This window comes from Odontomachus brunneus, unplaced genomic scaffold, assembly GCF_010583005.1.
Source record: "Odontomachus brunneus isolate Ranch 3 - 2012 unplaced genomic scaffold, Obru_v1 Obru_scaffold_102, whole genome shotgun sequence".
Lineage (NCBI taxonomy): Eukaryota > Metazoa > Arthropoda > Insecta > Hymenoptera > Formicidae > Odontomachus > Odontomachus brunneus.
This window is the reverse complement of record NW_022639552.1, coordinates 1,123,759-1,142,197: the sequence shown is the minus strand read 5'-3', so window position 1 is coordinate 1,142,197 and position 18,439 is coordinate 1,123,759. Positions and strand designations below refer to the sequence as shown.

Sequence of the window (18,439 nt, the reverse complement as noted above, 5' to 3'; positions counted from 1 at the left end):
GGGGGGGGGGAGAAAGGTGCAAGACGTCACTCTAGCTCGCGCGCACACATAGAGTCGGCTGGTGAAGTCGCGAGCCGACCAGCCAACCACCACGGCAACCACCGGATTGCGGCAACGTGGAAATGTTTAATTGACGCGCCACGCCGACGACACGCCGTGCGCGATAATTATTCGCGATGTCGACAACTATGTTGCCCGCCCGCCCGTTAATCATTTATTATATAGGTGCGCGAACCCTGCACGCTCCCATTCGCACTTGGCAAATGACTTACGACCAGTGATCGAGGAGTTAAGATCGAGTAACGCCGGTCTTTCTCGAATATTTATGTGGGTCGCTTTTTGCGACGCGACCGCACTCGGGACAAACTCGGAAAGTCCATTTTCTTGGTGGACGCACACAGACAAATACACATTGCATTCAAGTAAATGTTACTTGTTTCAAGTACTTTATAAATTTATATATATACATATATATATATATATATTTTTTTTTTTTTTAAGATATTCCTTTAGATCCTTTAGATTCCTTTAGATCCATTCCTTTAGACAAGGAAAGTAAACTGAGTAATTACTTTTCTTCGCAGTAAATTGATATTTTTCTGTGTGTAATGCACGCTTTCGGCGAATTGAACGATTACACAGCATGGAGTTGTAAATAATATTTCACGCTTTCCTAGGTTTCCTTATTGATTAGAGAGTAACGCTCCGGGCACATATTTCGGCGCCGAAGTGTAGAAAGAGACACGTCGGTGTCGCGAACTGGGAGGATTTATCGGGATCTAGATCGCCGCGACTGTAAACTTATCGCACAGCCTGTAAGGATCGTTCCTACTGAATTGTCTTTTTGTATGTTACGTTAATTGCTCGAGTCCGGAGAATTTTTATCGCGATGGAATACGTTAATTTTCTCCTGTCAAACATCCACGGTATCTATCCTAGGATCTTGTCAGACGACATTGTTGTGTGGCGGGCACAGTACGGCGTGCACTGACCGGTCCATTTGTTTCATTGGCCGAATGAAATTAATGAGCATATCGAGCCACCGGAACTGACGCAATGCTCTGCTTCTGCGGATTTCAGACGTATCGTGTTCACGATAAACGTTATCTCTAGATTAGCACTGACTAATATTGAATTGTAAGTTCATGATGCTTACAGCTTCTCTGTCAAGAGTGAGACTATGATCGCTTCTGGATAAACTATCCGATATCAAATGATGAAGAATTTCGCTACATTTCGACAAACTATGAATGATTTGATTCTAAATCGATTCTAAATCGAACAACGCAAAATTTCCTCAAAATGTGCCTTCAGAAATAAATCGTCCGATCTCAATTCGACATTATTCAAATGGTCGCGTTTTGGAATTATGGGACAAGAATAAGGGAGATAAATTTGGAGTCGTTTGCGCAGAGAAGATTCGTCGCGGTTCAATTGATGAGAAATTCATTTGTGATCTGACGAAAGGAACATCGCGTAAATACGTCTTTAAGAAGTGTCCATTTAGTCCTTGAAAAAAAGTCACTAAAAATTAGGAACACGCTAACATTTCTAATTTCCGTAAGAACACGTATAAAATCGTATTTCTATACGATGTATTTTTATATTTTGTTTACTTTATATTATTTTTGACTTTCAAACTCTTTTTATCTCTAAACCACGACGAAACTTTGCATACATTATTTTGAATACTTAAAATACCTATACAAAGATACAATAATTGAGATTTTTGTCATCATTTTGTCATTATTTTTTCCTTTACTAGATACCCATGCACAAATGTTCGATAGATATCCTAAGAACGTTTGAATATTCTTAGAACGTTCTTAGGATATCTATTGAACATTTGTGCCATATGGGTATAGCGACATTATATATTTCTATGACAGATAGCAAAATGGCGTCAGGTGACATATTAATGGCATATTATTGACGTCGGAGACGTCATTTGATGCCATCATGTTTGCTAGTCTTACACTCCGAACAACTTTTGATCCAGACTCTGAATCAACTTCAAGTTGTTTAAGATCGCACTTTTATATGCAATGTAGATTAATCCACAATTTCATAATTTTTTCGGTTATTTTCGGGATATGGGCGATGCTCGAGGAAGGCTCGAGGGGAGAACGAGGGTGGCAGAGACGGAGAAAGAGGATCCGCCGTGTCGCGTTTCGCTCGACGTTACACGACGCGAAGATGAATGCTCCACGCTTTTGTGAGCGAGCCGCGACTCCCTGGGCGGGATGGGTGCGTTTCCCCGTCGACGCTGCGTGTGTGCGCGCACTCTTATGATGAATGTCGACATTAACTGAAACAATAATTCAATTAGGACTACCGTTACTCGCGGCTCGCGTCGCGAGGTCGACAGGTACCTCGCTCGCCCGTTGCGCACGTGCCCATTGTGTGTACACTGTGTGTGTACGTGACGTAACGATGTCGATTGGACATCGTGCGATTGAAAGTCGCTCGTAGCCGATATCCCCCGATATGGCGTTACGAAATAGAATACGATCGCGATTGTAGGAAAATGTATTACGAAAGATACAAAGTTCCAGATACGGACGCGTATGTCGGTAGTTAATACGACTCGCTTCTCGAGAAAAAGGCGCCATGCTCGCGAGCATCAGAGGTGCATTTGTTTGTTTGTTTGTTCACGAAGGAATCCCCTTTGATAGCGAGGAAAGTGTAGGAAAATCGCGGAAAGTACAAAGAAAGTGAATAGTGAAGAAAATACAAGAATGAACTACATAAGTTGTAGAACTACAAATTATAACATTTTTTATAACGTTTTAGAAATGCACACGAAGGAGATAAAGCTTTTTTTTGGCTTGGATCAATCAAACGTTCGATAATTGCACGACTAAGAAATTCAATTGCCGTTATGTGAGCTTTCTCAACAATACCCATACTTGATACAAGTGAAAACATGGCAATGCCAACGAAATTGTATGTAGCAAATATTTCAGTTCCAGATACAAAAATAACTTTTTCAGCGGGCAACATGCCGCCAAATGTATAAATGCACGCGCTGTTCGCGTGTCAGAGAAAATATGTCCGTGTGCGTGTTTTTCGACGCACTCCAAGCGCATCTGTCCGTTCGCGAGATTCGTCACTGCGACGCGCAGCGTTGTTCCCGTGAGCTTTCGCTTCCACTCTCGCTCTCGGCGAGATACGACGGCGTAGGAGAGGAAGACGAGGAGAGGCTCTCTCGCCGAGTATAATTATCAGTCACGCTGTGGTCAGGGAATGTATACCTGGACGCGGCCGCGGCCTGACCGGGACCGGCGTGGATTCCATGTTATTTCCGCTGATTACATTCATTATCGGATTTAAAGTTAGTAGACCCTTAGTTAAGAGCGTCCCGAGCGTCTCGTTGGCCCGCCGAACCTACGACTCCGGACGCACGAACACGACGGCGGAGAGAACCATATATTAATTTTATTGAGCCGCGAGCCGATCATTTCGTGCTTTGCCGTTCTGCGCCGCGCCTCGTATTTCATTATTGTTCGTTTCGCCATCGCGAAAAGAAAAAGAAAAAAAAAATTGATCTCGGCGTTGCACGAAAACAACCCGGATGAATCTCGCCGATGCAATTACATCGGGATGTGGATGAAGTGAAATAGCATCTAAACACACGGAAAAGGAACAACTCTGAATATAACTGAATTTTCTGTTACTCGGAGATCAGATGGAAAACAGTTGCAGGAACAGAAGGCAGGGGGGATTCCTGTACACTAATTCAGGTTCAGAGAAGATATAGTTAAATAATTTTAACAAAATCGGCGTAACTGAGACACGAATCATTCTAAATTCCTTTAGCCGAGATTCCAACTAAACTATTTCAAATCTATGCTAGTCAAAAATGGTTCGAATCTCGGCCAAAGAAATTATTGTAAATAATGTTGTTTAAATAATGTCGTGTAAATAATGTTTTTTAACTTTTTACATGTTTTGTTTTACAACATTTATGTTTTACAAACATTTGATTATTTATACAAATAATTTTACATATTTGACTTGACATTCGTAATCAGCAAACCAAAAACGCCTATATCTTGTATTCAATTTTACTTCTTATGCATTTTTGTTGTACTTGTTCATGATAGGAGTGAGAACATTGAAAAGTTATAAACTGCCCGTGAAACTCAAAGTGAGCCAAAATGAAAAAATATGACCTAAATATTTTTTGTACTTCTACATTTGTACCAAATTAGAAAGAAATCGGAGTGTAGGGAAGGTTTACTTGTCAGTTAATAAAAAAATTGTTGATTAGAGTAGCTCAATACTTGCGACGAACGGCGCGAAGCGCGCAACCTGCACAGAGGTGTTTCATTGCGTCGCAAGACAGATCACTAACCACAAAATATCTTCCCTTGAGATAAATGTTCGTCAAAACGCGACGTTATTAATGATTGTTTATACGCATCGCTTGTACGTGTGATTAATAGTTCGATTGCGCAGCTACGAGACGCAGGTTTTCAGATACGGCGACGTCGCGAGCACTTGGCGAAATACAGAGAGCCGCTTATCAGCGACGGGATTGCTACGCCCACGTAAGATAATGCAAGAATCGCGTACACACAGTGCGTCACGTCGCGTCAAAAATATTTCAGTCTGGGAGTATCGCGTCGTGCAACGTCGTCTTACGTTTTTCTCCATCTGTCTTTCTCTCTCTTTCTCTCTCCCGCCTTCTCTCTCGTTTAGATTACAGGGAGGTACGATATCGTAGTCTCAGAAGAAAGTTCCTTTCGCGGTGATTAAATTAAGCCGGGTCATCGCGCGAATTCACAATATTTTGTCGGATATCGCCTGATTTTCGCGTATTCGCAACAACAAAGTATTCCGCGCGCTTAAAGATTGAGCGTGTAATCGGCTGTATTTTTACCGTCTGGCGAAAAGCAATAAGTATCGTGTGTGATAGCGCGTGTCTGTACCAAGTTTAGTAAATAACACGATAACTTCTGATACACTGCACGCAACCTCTGCATCGGTGAACGGTTATTTAACTACTGTATAATAATAAATAATAAGATCGACGCAATGAAATTGCCGTGAGAGACGGTTAGTTGCACTGAAGAAATTACTTTTGTATTGGGAACTTAAATATTTTGCATATGCGATTTGGTTGGCCGTGTCTTTTTGCCTGTTAAGCAAGATGTATTGAGACAGCAAAACACACAAGCGGCAATTGAACTGTTTGGCTGCGATTACCAGACATTTGGTCGATCGTATTTAACCAAGTTTGGTTCCGTCAATCAAATTCTCTTTTCAACGTGTCCCCTGTCTTCCTCTTCGTTAAACTTAGATTCTTGTTGCAATGAGGACATTGGACGAAGAACGTGTTTGTTTTTTTTTTTACAGTCGCGCGGGCGCTACCGTTGCGCTCCACGATAAATCCGACCTTCGTGTTGCAGACACGCACCGAAGCATCAAATAATTCAATGAAATTCGCGACAGATTTTTCCGCTGAGCAACGAGATAGCCGATCGAACGACATCGTATTGGCCCCGATCGGTGCAATTGCGGCCAATTGACGATGTTCCCGTTCAAACGATTGAATTTGCGGCTGGCGTTCGATACGGAAAACAAAGCTGTATTAATACCGAACGGCGAACGGTCAGTGAGTGATGTTCGGGACGCCCACATGAAAAGTTGCGCAAACGTCGATAAAAATTCGACCTTATCGTGCTTCTCTATATATAAATCGTCGGTGCAGTTATCCGACGCGCTTTTCTTAATCAATGTCTCCTTGATGTCGAGTATAAACTCGTGTCTTTCAGCTCTTACCGTACTTAAAAGTACACTATATGTTCGGGTTAATAACTGAGGAAAAAAATTACAGATTTAATATTGCACTATGTGAAAAAATGTGGCATTAATAGATAATTAATGTAATATACTTAATACTAAAATCACATCAAAACAATGAAAATGATGCCGGTTTATAAGTTTTTATTAAAGAAATTTATACTAATTTATAACAATGCTAATACTACTGTGTTGAAATCGTAGTGCGTGTTGCAATAGTATTAAATATCGTTAGGGGAGCGTGCCAATTTTCATGGTGAGACCACCCTGTTAGAATCATTTCATACTGCAATAAATTATTTTATTGCTCTGTCGGCGTAGTTTATTGACAGCTTCCCCGTACGGGTTCGCTCTAGTTTAGCTGGCGACTTTTTCTTTCTCTCTCTTAAAAGGAGGTGATATCTTATTTGAAATATGTTCTTTTTTTCTTAACATCATGCTTTAACCATTGTTAACAGCGTTATTTTAAAAGTAGAATTTTCAACTGACATCGAATGAAAAAGAAAGAACACTATATATCATCTAGATTAATATTTTAAGAAAAAATGATAGATTTAATATTCTGATTGTGTTATTAGTACAGAGTGATATGAGAAAAAATAATCTTAATAGAAAACTAAATAAAAATAAATGTAATAATTCATATATTTTATGAGTCAATAGAATTTTCTATCTTTGCTCATTCACTAAAATTCGCCACGAATATAATGAAAATAATCACTTCTGTTAACACGCTTGCAATTTTACTTTTGAAATCGTTCTGATGGATATAGATTGTTAATCCTCAACAATTATGTAGCATTAATGTCGATAGTAACCATAAACAAGTTGCAATAATAACGTTATCGATGTACTAATCGTCCTATCGCGTGTTATCGTTTGTAAACGTTTGTTACGTGCTTTCCTAAGGTTTATTATTTTTTATCTCTCTCCCTCCTCTCTCTCTTCATCGATTGTGGATCCGTTCGGATATTGCGTATCACGATGACATTAAATATATGGCATTAAATATCGCTAGACGTACCAATGTTTAATTTGCACGAAGCGGCATAATTTCGCAATAAGCTCATGTCAAGAAGCAAAACGTCCGCGTTCACCGATGTTTATGCGATACGTAGCCAGCATATGTTAATCGAACGGGTTATTTCACGACGCACTCGCTCAATCAGCCGTACTCGAGATTCGCCGGCTCCCCGACGACCAGAATTGCCAACCCTGATGAAATTTCAATAAATCTGGTGATATCTTTTTTGTTTGAAAATAAGTAAAAATTTTTCTGCGAATAGCAAAAATTCGGTAAATTTAGACGGCCTATAAAGAGACCAGCTCGTTACATGTGTTAACTGATTGGCTAATGAGTATATTACTTTCATGAGCATTTCATGAGTATTTATTTAGATTTACAGTGGAAAATATTTAAATATATTATAATACTTAATATATTTAAATATTTTCCATATTTTTCAAGTATATTATTTATTTGTAATAAAACGTATTATTAATTTATAATAAGGACACTTGATGAAAAATTGAATCAATTTGGGAAAGTGTTTGTAAAAGATGGAGAGATTTGGAAATTTATTCTTAAAAAAGTTAGTAAAAAGCACAGTTTTAAAATCTGGCAGCCGACGAGTGCCGACGACAAGACTCGTAAAACGAGAACGTTACGCGAAATTCACCGCGCGTGCGCGTCCGGTCCGACCGTGCAGTATTTCACGAGAGGCGCACTTAATTAACAAGTTAATTACAAAGTGTCCCCGAATTTCCGATCTTCATTTTAATGATAGATACTTCGCGTCCACTTTGGGGTCGGCTTCTTCCGTAATTAAGGTATCGATGTATTAATAACTGCCCAATTATAAGCGACTGGGAGAACGAATATTTCTTCACGAGGAGTCTCTCCGAGTTTCTGCTTGCAATTAAAATGATAAAACGCGACGTCCCGCTACAGGAAGAGCGCTTATCCAATAAAGAATGGCCGCGGAATAGATTATCGACCCGACCAATGAGCATAGTCGGAATCGTAATGAAGAGATCTTTAACGTTTTAATTCGTTGAGAGGAACGTTACTATGTTAAGTGTCCTATTAGAGCAACACCTCGTCGTTCTAATGTAAACCAGTCTTTTTCTCACAATATTTTCTCGTGATCATAAACGGACTTTAAATATCAAGAAATTACGTAAACTCTAAACATGGATGAATTTTAGCGCGTCCTCAATTGGTCATAACTTCCCATGAAAGCGATTAGAATATAATGCTTTTTTTTAATCAGTGTAGAAAATATCAAGAAATACGGTTTCATTCCCTTTGATATTGTATTGAGAAGAAAAGTATCAAACATTTCGATCGGTCTCATTTTAGCCAAAAATTTTGCTTCAAATTTTATACCAAATCTTCGTCTCAACCATAAAACCTTTTCAGTCTATTTTCAAAAATGGTAACGTTTGGAAAGTTGGTATGGCTAAATTTCATTCATGCTTAGGATTCTAGGGTCGAGGAACAGGAAGACCGACTTTTCTCGGCTATCAAATCCACCGTGAGATCTATCGTTGGAGTTATAATTAGTATATTTCGAGATGATCCGTGTTATATACATTCGGTTAATACGTGCCACGATTATAATTAGCCGCGGGACAGGCATCGTCGCTCGCGCCCGAATTAAAACAACGTGTCGCGCCATACGGAAAAGTCGTGACGTTACCAATCTACGATCGACCTAATTATTATCGAGGAGCCTTCTGCGTGGGCTGCGAGAGAGAGAGAGAGAGAGAGAGAAAGAGAGAGAGAGAGAGAGAGAGCCGGTCCCGATACGTCCAACAAGATGACGCCGGATAAACCCGTGTCTGGCCCCACCATCGATACATTAATTAAAACATCGATGCTCTCGGCCGTGACTTGCAGCGAGCTCACGCCCAGAATCGATCGCTCGAACGTAACCGTCGCGCTTTTATTTCGTCCCTCCGCTCTCCCGTTCTCGCTCGACGCGCGCCTCTCGTCTTTCCTCGCAAACGCTCGCATTCTCTCATCCTCCTACGAGGCTATTCTTCTTTCTCATTTCGCTCATTTTCCCGTGCGAATTAATCGTTATTAAGAGTAATTGAGTTGCTCAGATGTGTCAGAGAAATATTTCAGAATTGAATTCTCTCCCAAGATTTGCGTTAGACACCATCCCTCACAAACGACTGCTGCATCAATCAGGGTTGCATTCCGAAACGTTCTTTTTGAGGAAAATTTTATTCAATACCTATATAGTTCACGTTACATATACTATAGAGTATCGAGTAAAATTTGTTCAAAAGGACGTTTTGGAGTGCAACCCAGGTATGTTTCTTTCTGTATTTATCAAAGTGTCAAAAATATGTAAAGACACATGTAAAATTCAACAAGCTGTTCAGTTCAATCTCAAAAATGAAGTCTATATGGAAGGAGATCGTGCATACGCGGAGTGCGCGGGTTCGCAGAAAATACGTAAACCCGATAAATCTCGTGTAAACGTAATCTTGAGATCTAAGACTCGTATTAATAGACGTTACTTGAAATTTATCTGAGATGAGATATTCAGGTTCAAATTTAGAGTTAGATACGAGTTCTTCAGCTGAATCGCGATTACAGATGCAACGTCGCGTGTATCGTGTTACTCAAAGTGAGAGGCTCACTTCTCAAATCTAACTCTAAATTTATATTAACTACAACTAGCTTACTCAAATCTAACTCTAAATTTATATCCGAGTATCTCTCACGTGGGGCAAATTTCAAGTGATGACTATTAATGACGGATCCGAGGCGCAAGTCTGGTTCTATCCAAAGTGTCTTCCATCTCGGGCAGACCTCGCGAAAGTTAGAAAGAAGAGACGTAGGGGGTCGCGCGGGACACCGCGTGTATAGACTTCGCCACCAGTTGCTTCGAAATTATACGAGGCCGAGCGCAGCCACGAGAGCAGCGTGGGACATGGCGAATAAATCTCAACCCCCGGTGCGGCGCCGCACCGGGGGCGGCGGCGGACGATTTCCGAGAGGGGCGCAGGATGTGTACGCGCTCTACCCCCGGAGAAGGGCGCGTCTCCAAGGGAGGAGTCGGCAGCGCTGAGGACACCGCCGAGGAGGCGGTGGAGGAGAAGGGACGAGGAGAGGAATCGGGACGCGGCGTGGGAACCAGGAGGGAGAGAGTGAATGCTTGCCACCCCTCTCAGGAGTCGAACCCTCGGCTGGGAGGGGAGCGACGGGGGCAGGCGAGCCGGATTTTGCAACCCGGAGAGGAGAGGTCGCCGGCAACGAAAATCGTCGTCGCCGCTTAGTCGTTTCTCGTTCATTGACACGCGTGGGATTGTTTTTCAACCTCAGCCGCGAGACAAGACGCGCCCGCGAATTCCACGAGTGCAACATGGTGACAAATCACCGCTCCGTCTCGTAGCCAGCAGTGAGTGTAACGCGATCGGTCTGTCGTGCCGCGAAAATCTCATCCCCGATCGAGTAATGTCGCGGTCGTCGAATTGACTTGCGGAATCGCGATCGTCAGATTGAGTCGCGATCGTGCGTGTTTTTTGTCTCGGGTTGCTCTGAAAATCGTCGAGCGATCTCCCAGTCGTAATTGACGTTCTGATACATTATGAGATGCATGCTGTGCCGCGGGGAAATCACCGGAACACTACCTACATGAAGATCTGCTACGATGGTGGAGGTGATACATCCTATGTACGAGAATGAGGAGAGGAGCTTCAAAGTGGTGAGTACAGCTGAATCTGAAAAGAAAACCTCAAAGCGATCACGGTCACACGCAGTGATCCGATAAGATTTGCACAACCTTGCTAATGAGAAAGCATCGTCATTAGAGTGTGGTAAAGACGAGACGTTGCAACGCGAAGAGGAGAGAAACGGGTTGAACATACATTACCCCGCATCCATGACTTTGCTCTGAGCTGTAAGCCGTAGGCAAATTGGCCAACCACAGTCGATTATTCTTGGAATAATCGTCTGTGGTTGGCCAGTTTACTTCGAGCGAGCTCGTGAAGCCGGGATTGGATCAGCGAAAGCGTTAACGCTTGAATCTCTTAATTATCGTTCGGGGTTATATTTACGCACGTGATTGCGTTTATCGCAATCGATTTTACCGATGAGTTACATATCACAATTGATTCTTTTTATTTACGGAGAGGAGCGTCCTCGCCGAGACACATCGCGCTTTATCAGCAACAACAACCTTAACTCCGCACGCCGAGGTGGCGCGTTTTATCACGGCGGTGGCAGCATGAAGTAATCGTTTAATTGATAAAACCAGATACACGATACCGCAATCTCGCTCTTTATATCCGCTCCGACCGAATCCATACGCGGCGCATGTTGCCGCGACGTGCATTCAGAGACGCGTTTCACGCGCGGGGAACGCGAGATCTTGCCCGCGGATGATCGCGAGACGAGCGCGTATACGAGCACGCACGAGAAACCCGGAGTATCTCGCGCGCGTAATCGAAGGAGACGGAGAGAGGCACGTACGCGGATGAGAGGCCGGCGGAGAGAATCGAGAGTAGAAAAAGAGGGAGCCGCGCGCGAGACGGCCGCGGACGGTAGCGGAGGAGAGGGTGAGAAAGAGAGAGAGAAAAAGAGACACAGAGAGAGAGAGAGAGAGAGAGAGAGAGAGAGAGAGAGAGAGAGAGCGAGAGAGAGAAAGCCCGCGAGAGGGGCCCGCAGGAACGAGGGGAGATCGAGACGTGCCCCCACTGCCGCTGACCCTCTCTCACCCCACCACGACTCGTGTCGCGTGTCCCATCTCCCACTCCTGTCCCACCGACACGTACACCGACACCGCCGCCGCGAATCGGCCGTACCCACACGTGCGAACGCGAGCGCACGCAACGCGCACGGACGCGCGCGCACACGCGTGCACGACCACGTGCGTGTGCGTGCGTATGCGCGCTCGCGCGCGCGTGTGCATCTGCAAGTGGTTGCTGCAGTTGGTGGCGCGCGGTACCCGCGCCGGAGGAAGACGCGGCGCGTCGTGAGAAAGAGAGAAAGAGGGGGTGGCGGGCGCGGTTGGCGGACTGGGGAGGTGTAGGCAGGACGGCGGGGGGAGGGAGGGGACGACGAGGACGACGACGACGACGAGACGTGGCGGGGAGGGGGGAGTATCGTGCGTGTCGGAGATGCACGCACGCGGCGATGTGTTGGCGGCCACGCGTGTGGTGGAAAGAGAGACCCCTCGGAAGAGAGGACGAGAGAAGAGGCGAAGGAGAGAGAGGTGACTTCTCCTCAGGGCCTTAGTCGCCGACTGTCCGCTACTACGCGCGGTGTTACACCTTCGTCGTCATCGTCCGACCCTCTCCTCCTCCTCCTCCTCTCCTTCGTCGTCGTTGTCGTCGCTCTCCGTCCTTCCCGCACTACCACCCTTTTCTTTCTCACCTGTTGCGGCGCAACCCTTTTGATCGTTCGTTTTCGTGCACCCCGCGCGATCTCTCCTCTAGCAAGCTAGTTCGCGCAGGATCCTCGGCTGCGACTATCGCGTGTCCGACGGAAACAGCCGGGAGACTGCAGGACCAGTGAGGCTATCGAGAATAATTCTAAAGAGAAAGTGAAAAAGAGAGAAAGAAAGAGAAAGAGGGCGGCAGAAAGAGAGGACCACGATAGGGCTGCTGAATTTTTAAGTGCCGGGACAGTCGGGAGTAGCGGGAGCTGAAGGGAGATTTCAACGATGAGCTTTCATCGTGGTGGAAGATAGCATCTATGAGAGAGCCGTCGCGAAAGGACGTTTGGGATATCGAGAAGTTTCGAACAGTTTCGCAGGTCTCGTGGAAGAGACAACGCTAATCCAACGGCTCGTCATTGCCACGTGGACTAGAATTCGTGGAATTAGTCTGTTTACGGATTACACTTGCCTCCATGGTCGATAAACCCATGACACGACGACCGTGACAGTGTGGAAAGTATCGAGCGGAGCATAAACAAGATTGTTCGCGACGGCGTTATATACAAGGAAATTCCCGACATATTTTCGAATGTGTGTTTCCGATACGATATGAGAGTCCGTGTTGTTGAGAGGCCTCGGTACTTGTCACTTTCCTCGCACGTGCCGCGAATGTGACCGTGACGCAAATTAACGGACGAGTGTAGAGCGCCGGGGATCGTCGGAAGCGCGATCGACGAAGGAGACTCTCCGCCGGGCTGATTCGAGATTCGCCGTTTTGCCCCGAGGAGATTTCGCACGGGAAGTGCGAATTCGGAAAGTGCTAAGCGCGAACGGATAACGCGGATTCGCAGTGATGTGGAGTGCGGGCTACGAGATGCACCCGACGGTGGAAGGTGCTCCCGATCGTCGCCACCATTGAACGACTGTCGACAAGCGGATTCACGCTGCCATCTGCACGAGAGGTGAGCTCGTCGCGATGCATGGTACCCGTGAAAATTTCGTCGAAGCGCCGTCTCTACCCGTTAACCCACCCTCCAAACTTTTCCATTTACGTCACAGAATGATACAAAAGAGCATAGAGATACACACGAAGTCGCCACGTCATCCAGATAGACGGCTGTGCGCGAATTTGGCAGTAACTTGCCTAATCGATTTGCGTCTCTTATAGATGATTCATACGCCTGGCGCTCATACATCGAGAAAGAAGTACTTGGAGATTTATTTGCGGCATAACTCTGGTGAAAATGATGTTTAACGACACTTAAACTCTTCTTTGCGCAAAGAAGAGTTTCGAAATTCTTCAGAACAAAAGAATTTATTTATTTATTCGACATTTGATACTCTTTCTTATACTTTCATTTCCGCCAGGGAAAGGCTTATTTCACAGAAATAACCTTCATGTCCCACAGATAAATTAAGTATTTTTCTATTAATCAACTATTTTTCTTTCTCAATGTATTCTTTTTATTACGCAGACGGACGAAATAGAAATACGAAAAAATTCTCAAAATTCACTCAAGATAGTATATCTTGTGAAATTTAAAGTGAAAATTTAAATGTATAATGATACGTGGTGAGAATCATAAAAATCTACCCGAGTATTTTCTAACTTCGAGTCTCAGATCTTTGGTATTTTAATGTTAAGCGATGCTTTAAGAACGAAAAAGGGACAAAAATTCATACAAATCCGTTAATAATTGACACGAGTGTTGAGAAAAATTTTAAAAATTTCAAAGGGATCTCCCTTAATATCTTTTACATGACCACACACATCTGCCTTTACGACCGAGGGAGATTGAGCCTTCGCGAACATCTCACAAGCTTCAACTTACGTGCCGTATCGTTTCCCTTGACAAGTCGTGCACAGAAATTACACCGCCGTGTTCCGAAATTCGCGCGTGTCTCCTCATACCCGGCATGGCCAGCAGAGGTAGGAACAGGTTCAGGATAATTATCGATTGGGAGAAAAATGCGGCGATCCGTTTAACGGTGCCGGCGAGCGCGATTATCGCGGCCCGCGATTGCGATTCCGTCGCGTCCGCAGCTGCGGGTGTCGCTTTTATATATTATTAAAATTGCGTCGCGATATCGGCGACGCGATCGCAGCGTGTGTGAGCCCGCGCACATTTTCGCGCTTGGCACCGCTCATTATCTATTTGACGCGCCTGAAACATCTTTCCGTACATCATTAAGTATTAATAGCGAAGAATAATGAGTTCTTCCCGTTAACATTATGGGCCGCTTACAGGGCGAGCCACGTTAGCCATGTCGCCGGAGATTATCGCCCGGAGATATCGCGAAAGTTAGCCTACTAATTGCTGCGAGACGGGGGTGAGAGACACCGAGAGGCGCAGCGCGCTTGGGCGCGCGCGACCGCCGACGCCATTAGGGGGAAACGGTTGTTCGCCTTATCGGGGATCGTTAGTACCGCGGCGTATATCCGTGTCCGTATCTCGTCTCGAAAGGTGTATTTATTTTCCCTAGCCTTTCTCTCTCCTCGCGCGGCGCACGTTGACAATTAAATCGCCCTTTGTCTCGTTTTCGCGAGAAAAAGAGAGGGAGAGAGGAAGAGGGAACGCGCGCCAGTTGCACTGAGAAAAGAATGTTTGCAACTTTAATCGCATGGAGAAATAATTTCTATAAATTATGGTCAAGGAAATCATTTCTTTTTTCACCAAATTCTATACGTATCGCGCCCATTATGTGCGTTTCGTCGTACAACACGTATCCCGATGCTTTTTTCACCTAATATTCCCGCGGCAGCCGCGGTTAGGAAGGCGAGGAGAAGACAGAGAGAGAGAGAAAGAGATTTATATTTGGGCTACTCTGAAAGGAAAGAATATATTCTGAAGTCACATCGCTTTTCATTTTGATTTAGATATTGGATTGTCAATTGAAATTAAGGTCAGGGAATACTATACTTCGACTATTGACAAAATATCGATATTTTCCTGCAAAATCGACGTGATATATCGTTCGCACAGAACTATAAATGCTTTTACATAATGAAGATGTGTGCGAGAATAACTTCTAGCATTGCCCAATATGTGATGGAAATAATAAAAAAAAAGAAACGATAGAAAAATACAAAATTGATACCTGGAGCTGTCGGTTAGCGTAATTTGCCTGACACGAAAGTTCTGCCGCTTGAAAATTTCAAAGAACATCGTTGCATATTTACAGCTGAATTTAGAAGTTTGAAAATATGCGGGAGATTTCCAGAAAGATTTCTACATATGCGTGGTTATGTTAATCCGTTAAATATGACAAAACAGAGCAGAACATATTTAAATAAGTTCTATATGTACAAGAAATGCGACAAGAATAGCGTGATTGTGTCACTGTTTATCTGACATGACGTTTTGTCATTTATGTCATGGACATTTTTGGAGTTCATCGTCGATTTTGATATCCCCTTAAGTTCGCCAGCTGGTACATGGGGTAGATTCTACCCCAGCTTTTATCTATCACGTAATCTCCTGAAAATTTTATGTTGCTCTCTCTCTCTCTTTCTCTCTCTCTCTCTCTCTTTTTCTCGCTCTCTGCAGAATTAATATATTAATATATTGTACAGTTTGAATCATTAAGATATGTCCAAAATTTCATATTAGAATTGAAAATTCAGCACCTATATTTTTCACCGCAGTGACCTACTTTAGCCTTTCGATGCCGAAGTAGAACACATCTCCAAGATATGTGACTAGTATAAAAAATATGCTCCGAGATTTGCGTATTAATAAAAATAAACGCACCACTGGTTTCCGTCGATGCCGATTTCGTCCACCTTCGCGATCATCGGAAGACGCGTCTGCGATGTCTCGAACACAGCCCATTTCGTTCGCACGTACAAACGCGGACATTCGCGGAAAGTCTCTCGACGTATTCCGCTCCTCCGTCGACTTTCCGTCGTAAATTATCGCCGACACGGGCAACCGCATAAATCGCGCGCGAGTATGCGGAATAGACCGGAAAAAGGCGAGTGAGTGAGGTGAGATGAGGTGAGGGGTGAGGCGAAGTGAGATGAAGTATCAGCAGCACCACCACCATCACCACGTGCGATACGAGCGCGTTGTCGCACAATAGCGGCGAGTGTCCGTGTGTTAGCACGTCGCGCGGCGATTCGGTACTTACATAATTCGCGTATGTTACAGCAGGTAGTAACGCGCAGCTAGCCGTCACGCAATCTCGTCATTCTTTCGCGGTGAAAATTGATTGCGTCTGATACGCGGTAGCCCGTAAAAACACGTCAGTGCAAATAGCTCCGCGAAAATAGACCGCCCCTTCGCGGTTTCGCGCGGAAATCACCTTTTAACCTTCCCGCGAAAACGATATTCTTGTGCTCAGGGGTACATCTATATCTACATGTTGCTTCTGCTACATGTTGAATCCACACGGGACTTGAGGAAAATTAGTGTCAGGTTTAGCATTATTGTGCATTGTTGTATTATTCGCGAGTATCTTGTATTAATATAATAAATTATATTATTCTGTGATTTATTATACTGGAAAAAAATATTTGAAAACTTCTTTGTGGGATATAAAATTTATTTCTGTGAAACAATTTTTACTGCATCGAAAAAAATACTTGAAAATTTCTTTGTGGGGGGAATGTAAAATTTATTTCTGTAAAAATTAATTTTTGTCCCCCAAATAAATTTTCAAGTATTTTTTTTCAGTGTGCAAAAGTCTCTTCGTGCAGGATACTTTTCTCTGTCGTGTTTTAATTTTAAATAGCACTCAGAGCGATTTGTCTCGCGAGTTTGTCGTTGGCTTTGCACAGTTTGAAGAGTTTACTCTTCTAGATTATTTTTTTTACTTTACTGATCGAGACTAATCCGTCGCCAATCGGCGTTCGCGCGTCTCATTTTTAGGCTACCGGCGATTCGCTGTTATCTCTCCGCGTTGAGTGTGACGAGAGCTCCTCGGCTTAATCTCGTGCGAGGCAGTCGTTTCGCCGCGGGAACAGCGCGCGGTAACCAAGTTTCCGCGAGTCTCGCGTACGTCCGAGCGGGACGAGCGAGTGTAATCGGTTAATCCCACGGACGCAGCGGGACGTCCCGCCGACGGGACAGTCAGAGTGACATTAAAATACAACGAGATACAGTCACCGCGTATCACCCGTCGCCGTCGTCGAGAAATTCCGGACCCGATGTCACGCTGTAACATTGTAACCCCGGTCGGTATTCCGGTAGCATAACAAGTAACCGGCGGTATTTATTGCGTGCTACTCTATATATAACGCGTAGGACCGTCTTTCCTCTCGTGTGCCCCGAATCGTGCGAGTGCGTCGCACGCACGGCTGTGGAAGCCACGCGCCGTCGAAGTAGCCTAGGATCCTTGTTGAACTCGCACGTCATTGGGTAGAGGAGAGGCAAAATTCGCGTCGTTTGTTAAGTCATGAATATTAATAATATGAATATTAAATCTCGATGTCGTAATCTATATCATAATTTTATCCTAGAGCGACATATATTGAGCATTATAGCTGAAATATATTGCAAGGAATGTACGAAAAAAAAGGACGGGAGCTGCATTTGACCATGAAAACGTACATTGAGACAAACAGGTTTTGGTGGTTTAATTTAAGACACTTTGTATAAGATTGCAAGAATCATGTTTCGAATATTCTCGATTTAATAAAAAATGATACAACCTCGCGCAAACAACTAAACGTTTCATGTCGACGTGAGTGCTAATGCGCAACCAAAACAATCCTCTGCTCGGGCCTGAGAGTTTGATCGGGCTATTGTTGTCATGGCCGTGTGAGCACGGTGATTGAGACAGAATTATTTTGCCTTCTGATGTTTTTACGACGGACCCATTGCACGTTCGGTAAGGAGACACGAGGAGAGTGCACAATTAATAATGTATTCTTTGACGCGCCACATTCCAGACGGGATTTCGCCATCGATCCATTTGTCATTCGCGTCGTCGGTAACGGTACATAAACAAACCTGTAAACGCGACGTACAATGAAGTGAAAGTAGCTCCGAGTTGAACTTGTTTCACCAGATCTATTATTCCTGATTTATCGGCGATGTTATGACGTCGTAGCTCGATACGGAGTTTGTTTGCGATACGTCAACGTCATCGAGAAATTCCAGTCGTTACCGTTAGCGCGCGCGCGCGCGCGCGCTAACATTAGAGACGATGCGCATGATAGTTTACGATCGGCCCTGCCACAATAATATATTCATCAAATGCTACGCGACTAGGTTTACTTCTAGACCCGC

At 44.2% G+C, this 18,439-nt stretch overlaps 1 protein-coding gene across 6 annotated transcripts in view; it reads left to right on the top strand.

Moving 5' to 3' along the window:
- Positions 1–18,439, top strand: part of LOC116848944 (early growth response protein 1) — a 239,157-nt gene that overhangs the window by 121,012 nt on the left and 99,706 nt on the right. For 2 of the 6 annotated variants that reach the window (XM_032825596.1, XM_032825595.1), the window contains exon 1: positions 11,958–13,168. The exons of 3 other annotated variants lie outside the window; for them this stretch is intronic. Coding sequence is in view for 1 of the 3 variants with exons in the window: in XM_032825594.1 (XP_032681485.1) it covers positions 10,479–10,532 (54 nt within the window). In the remaining 2 variants the exon portion in view is untranslated. Of the gene's footprint in view, positions 1–9,862; positions 10,533–11,957; positions 13,169–18,439 lie in introns of those variants that run through there. One more of the 6 variants, XM_032825594.1, reaches the window with a different exon arrangement.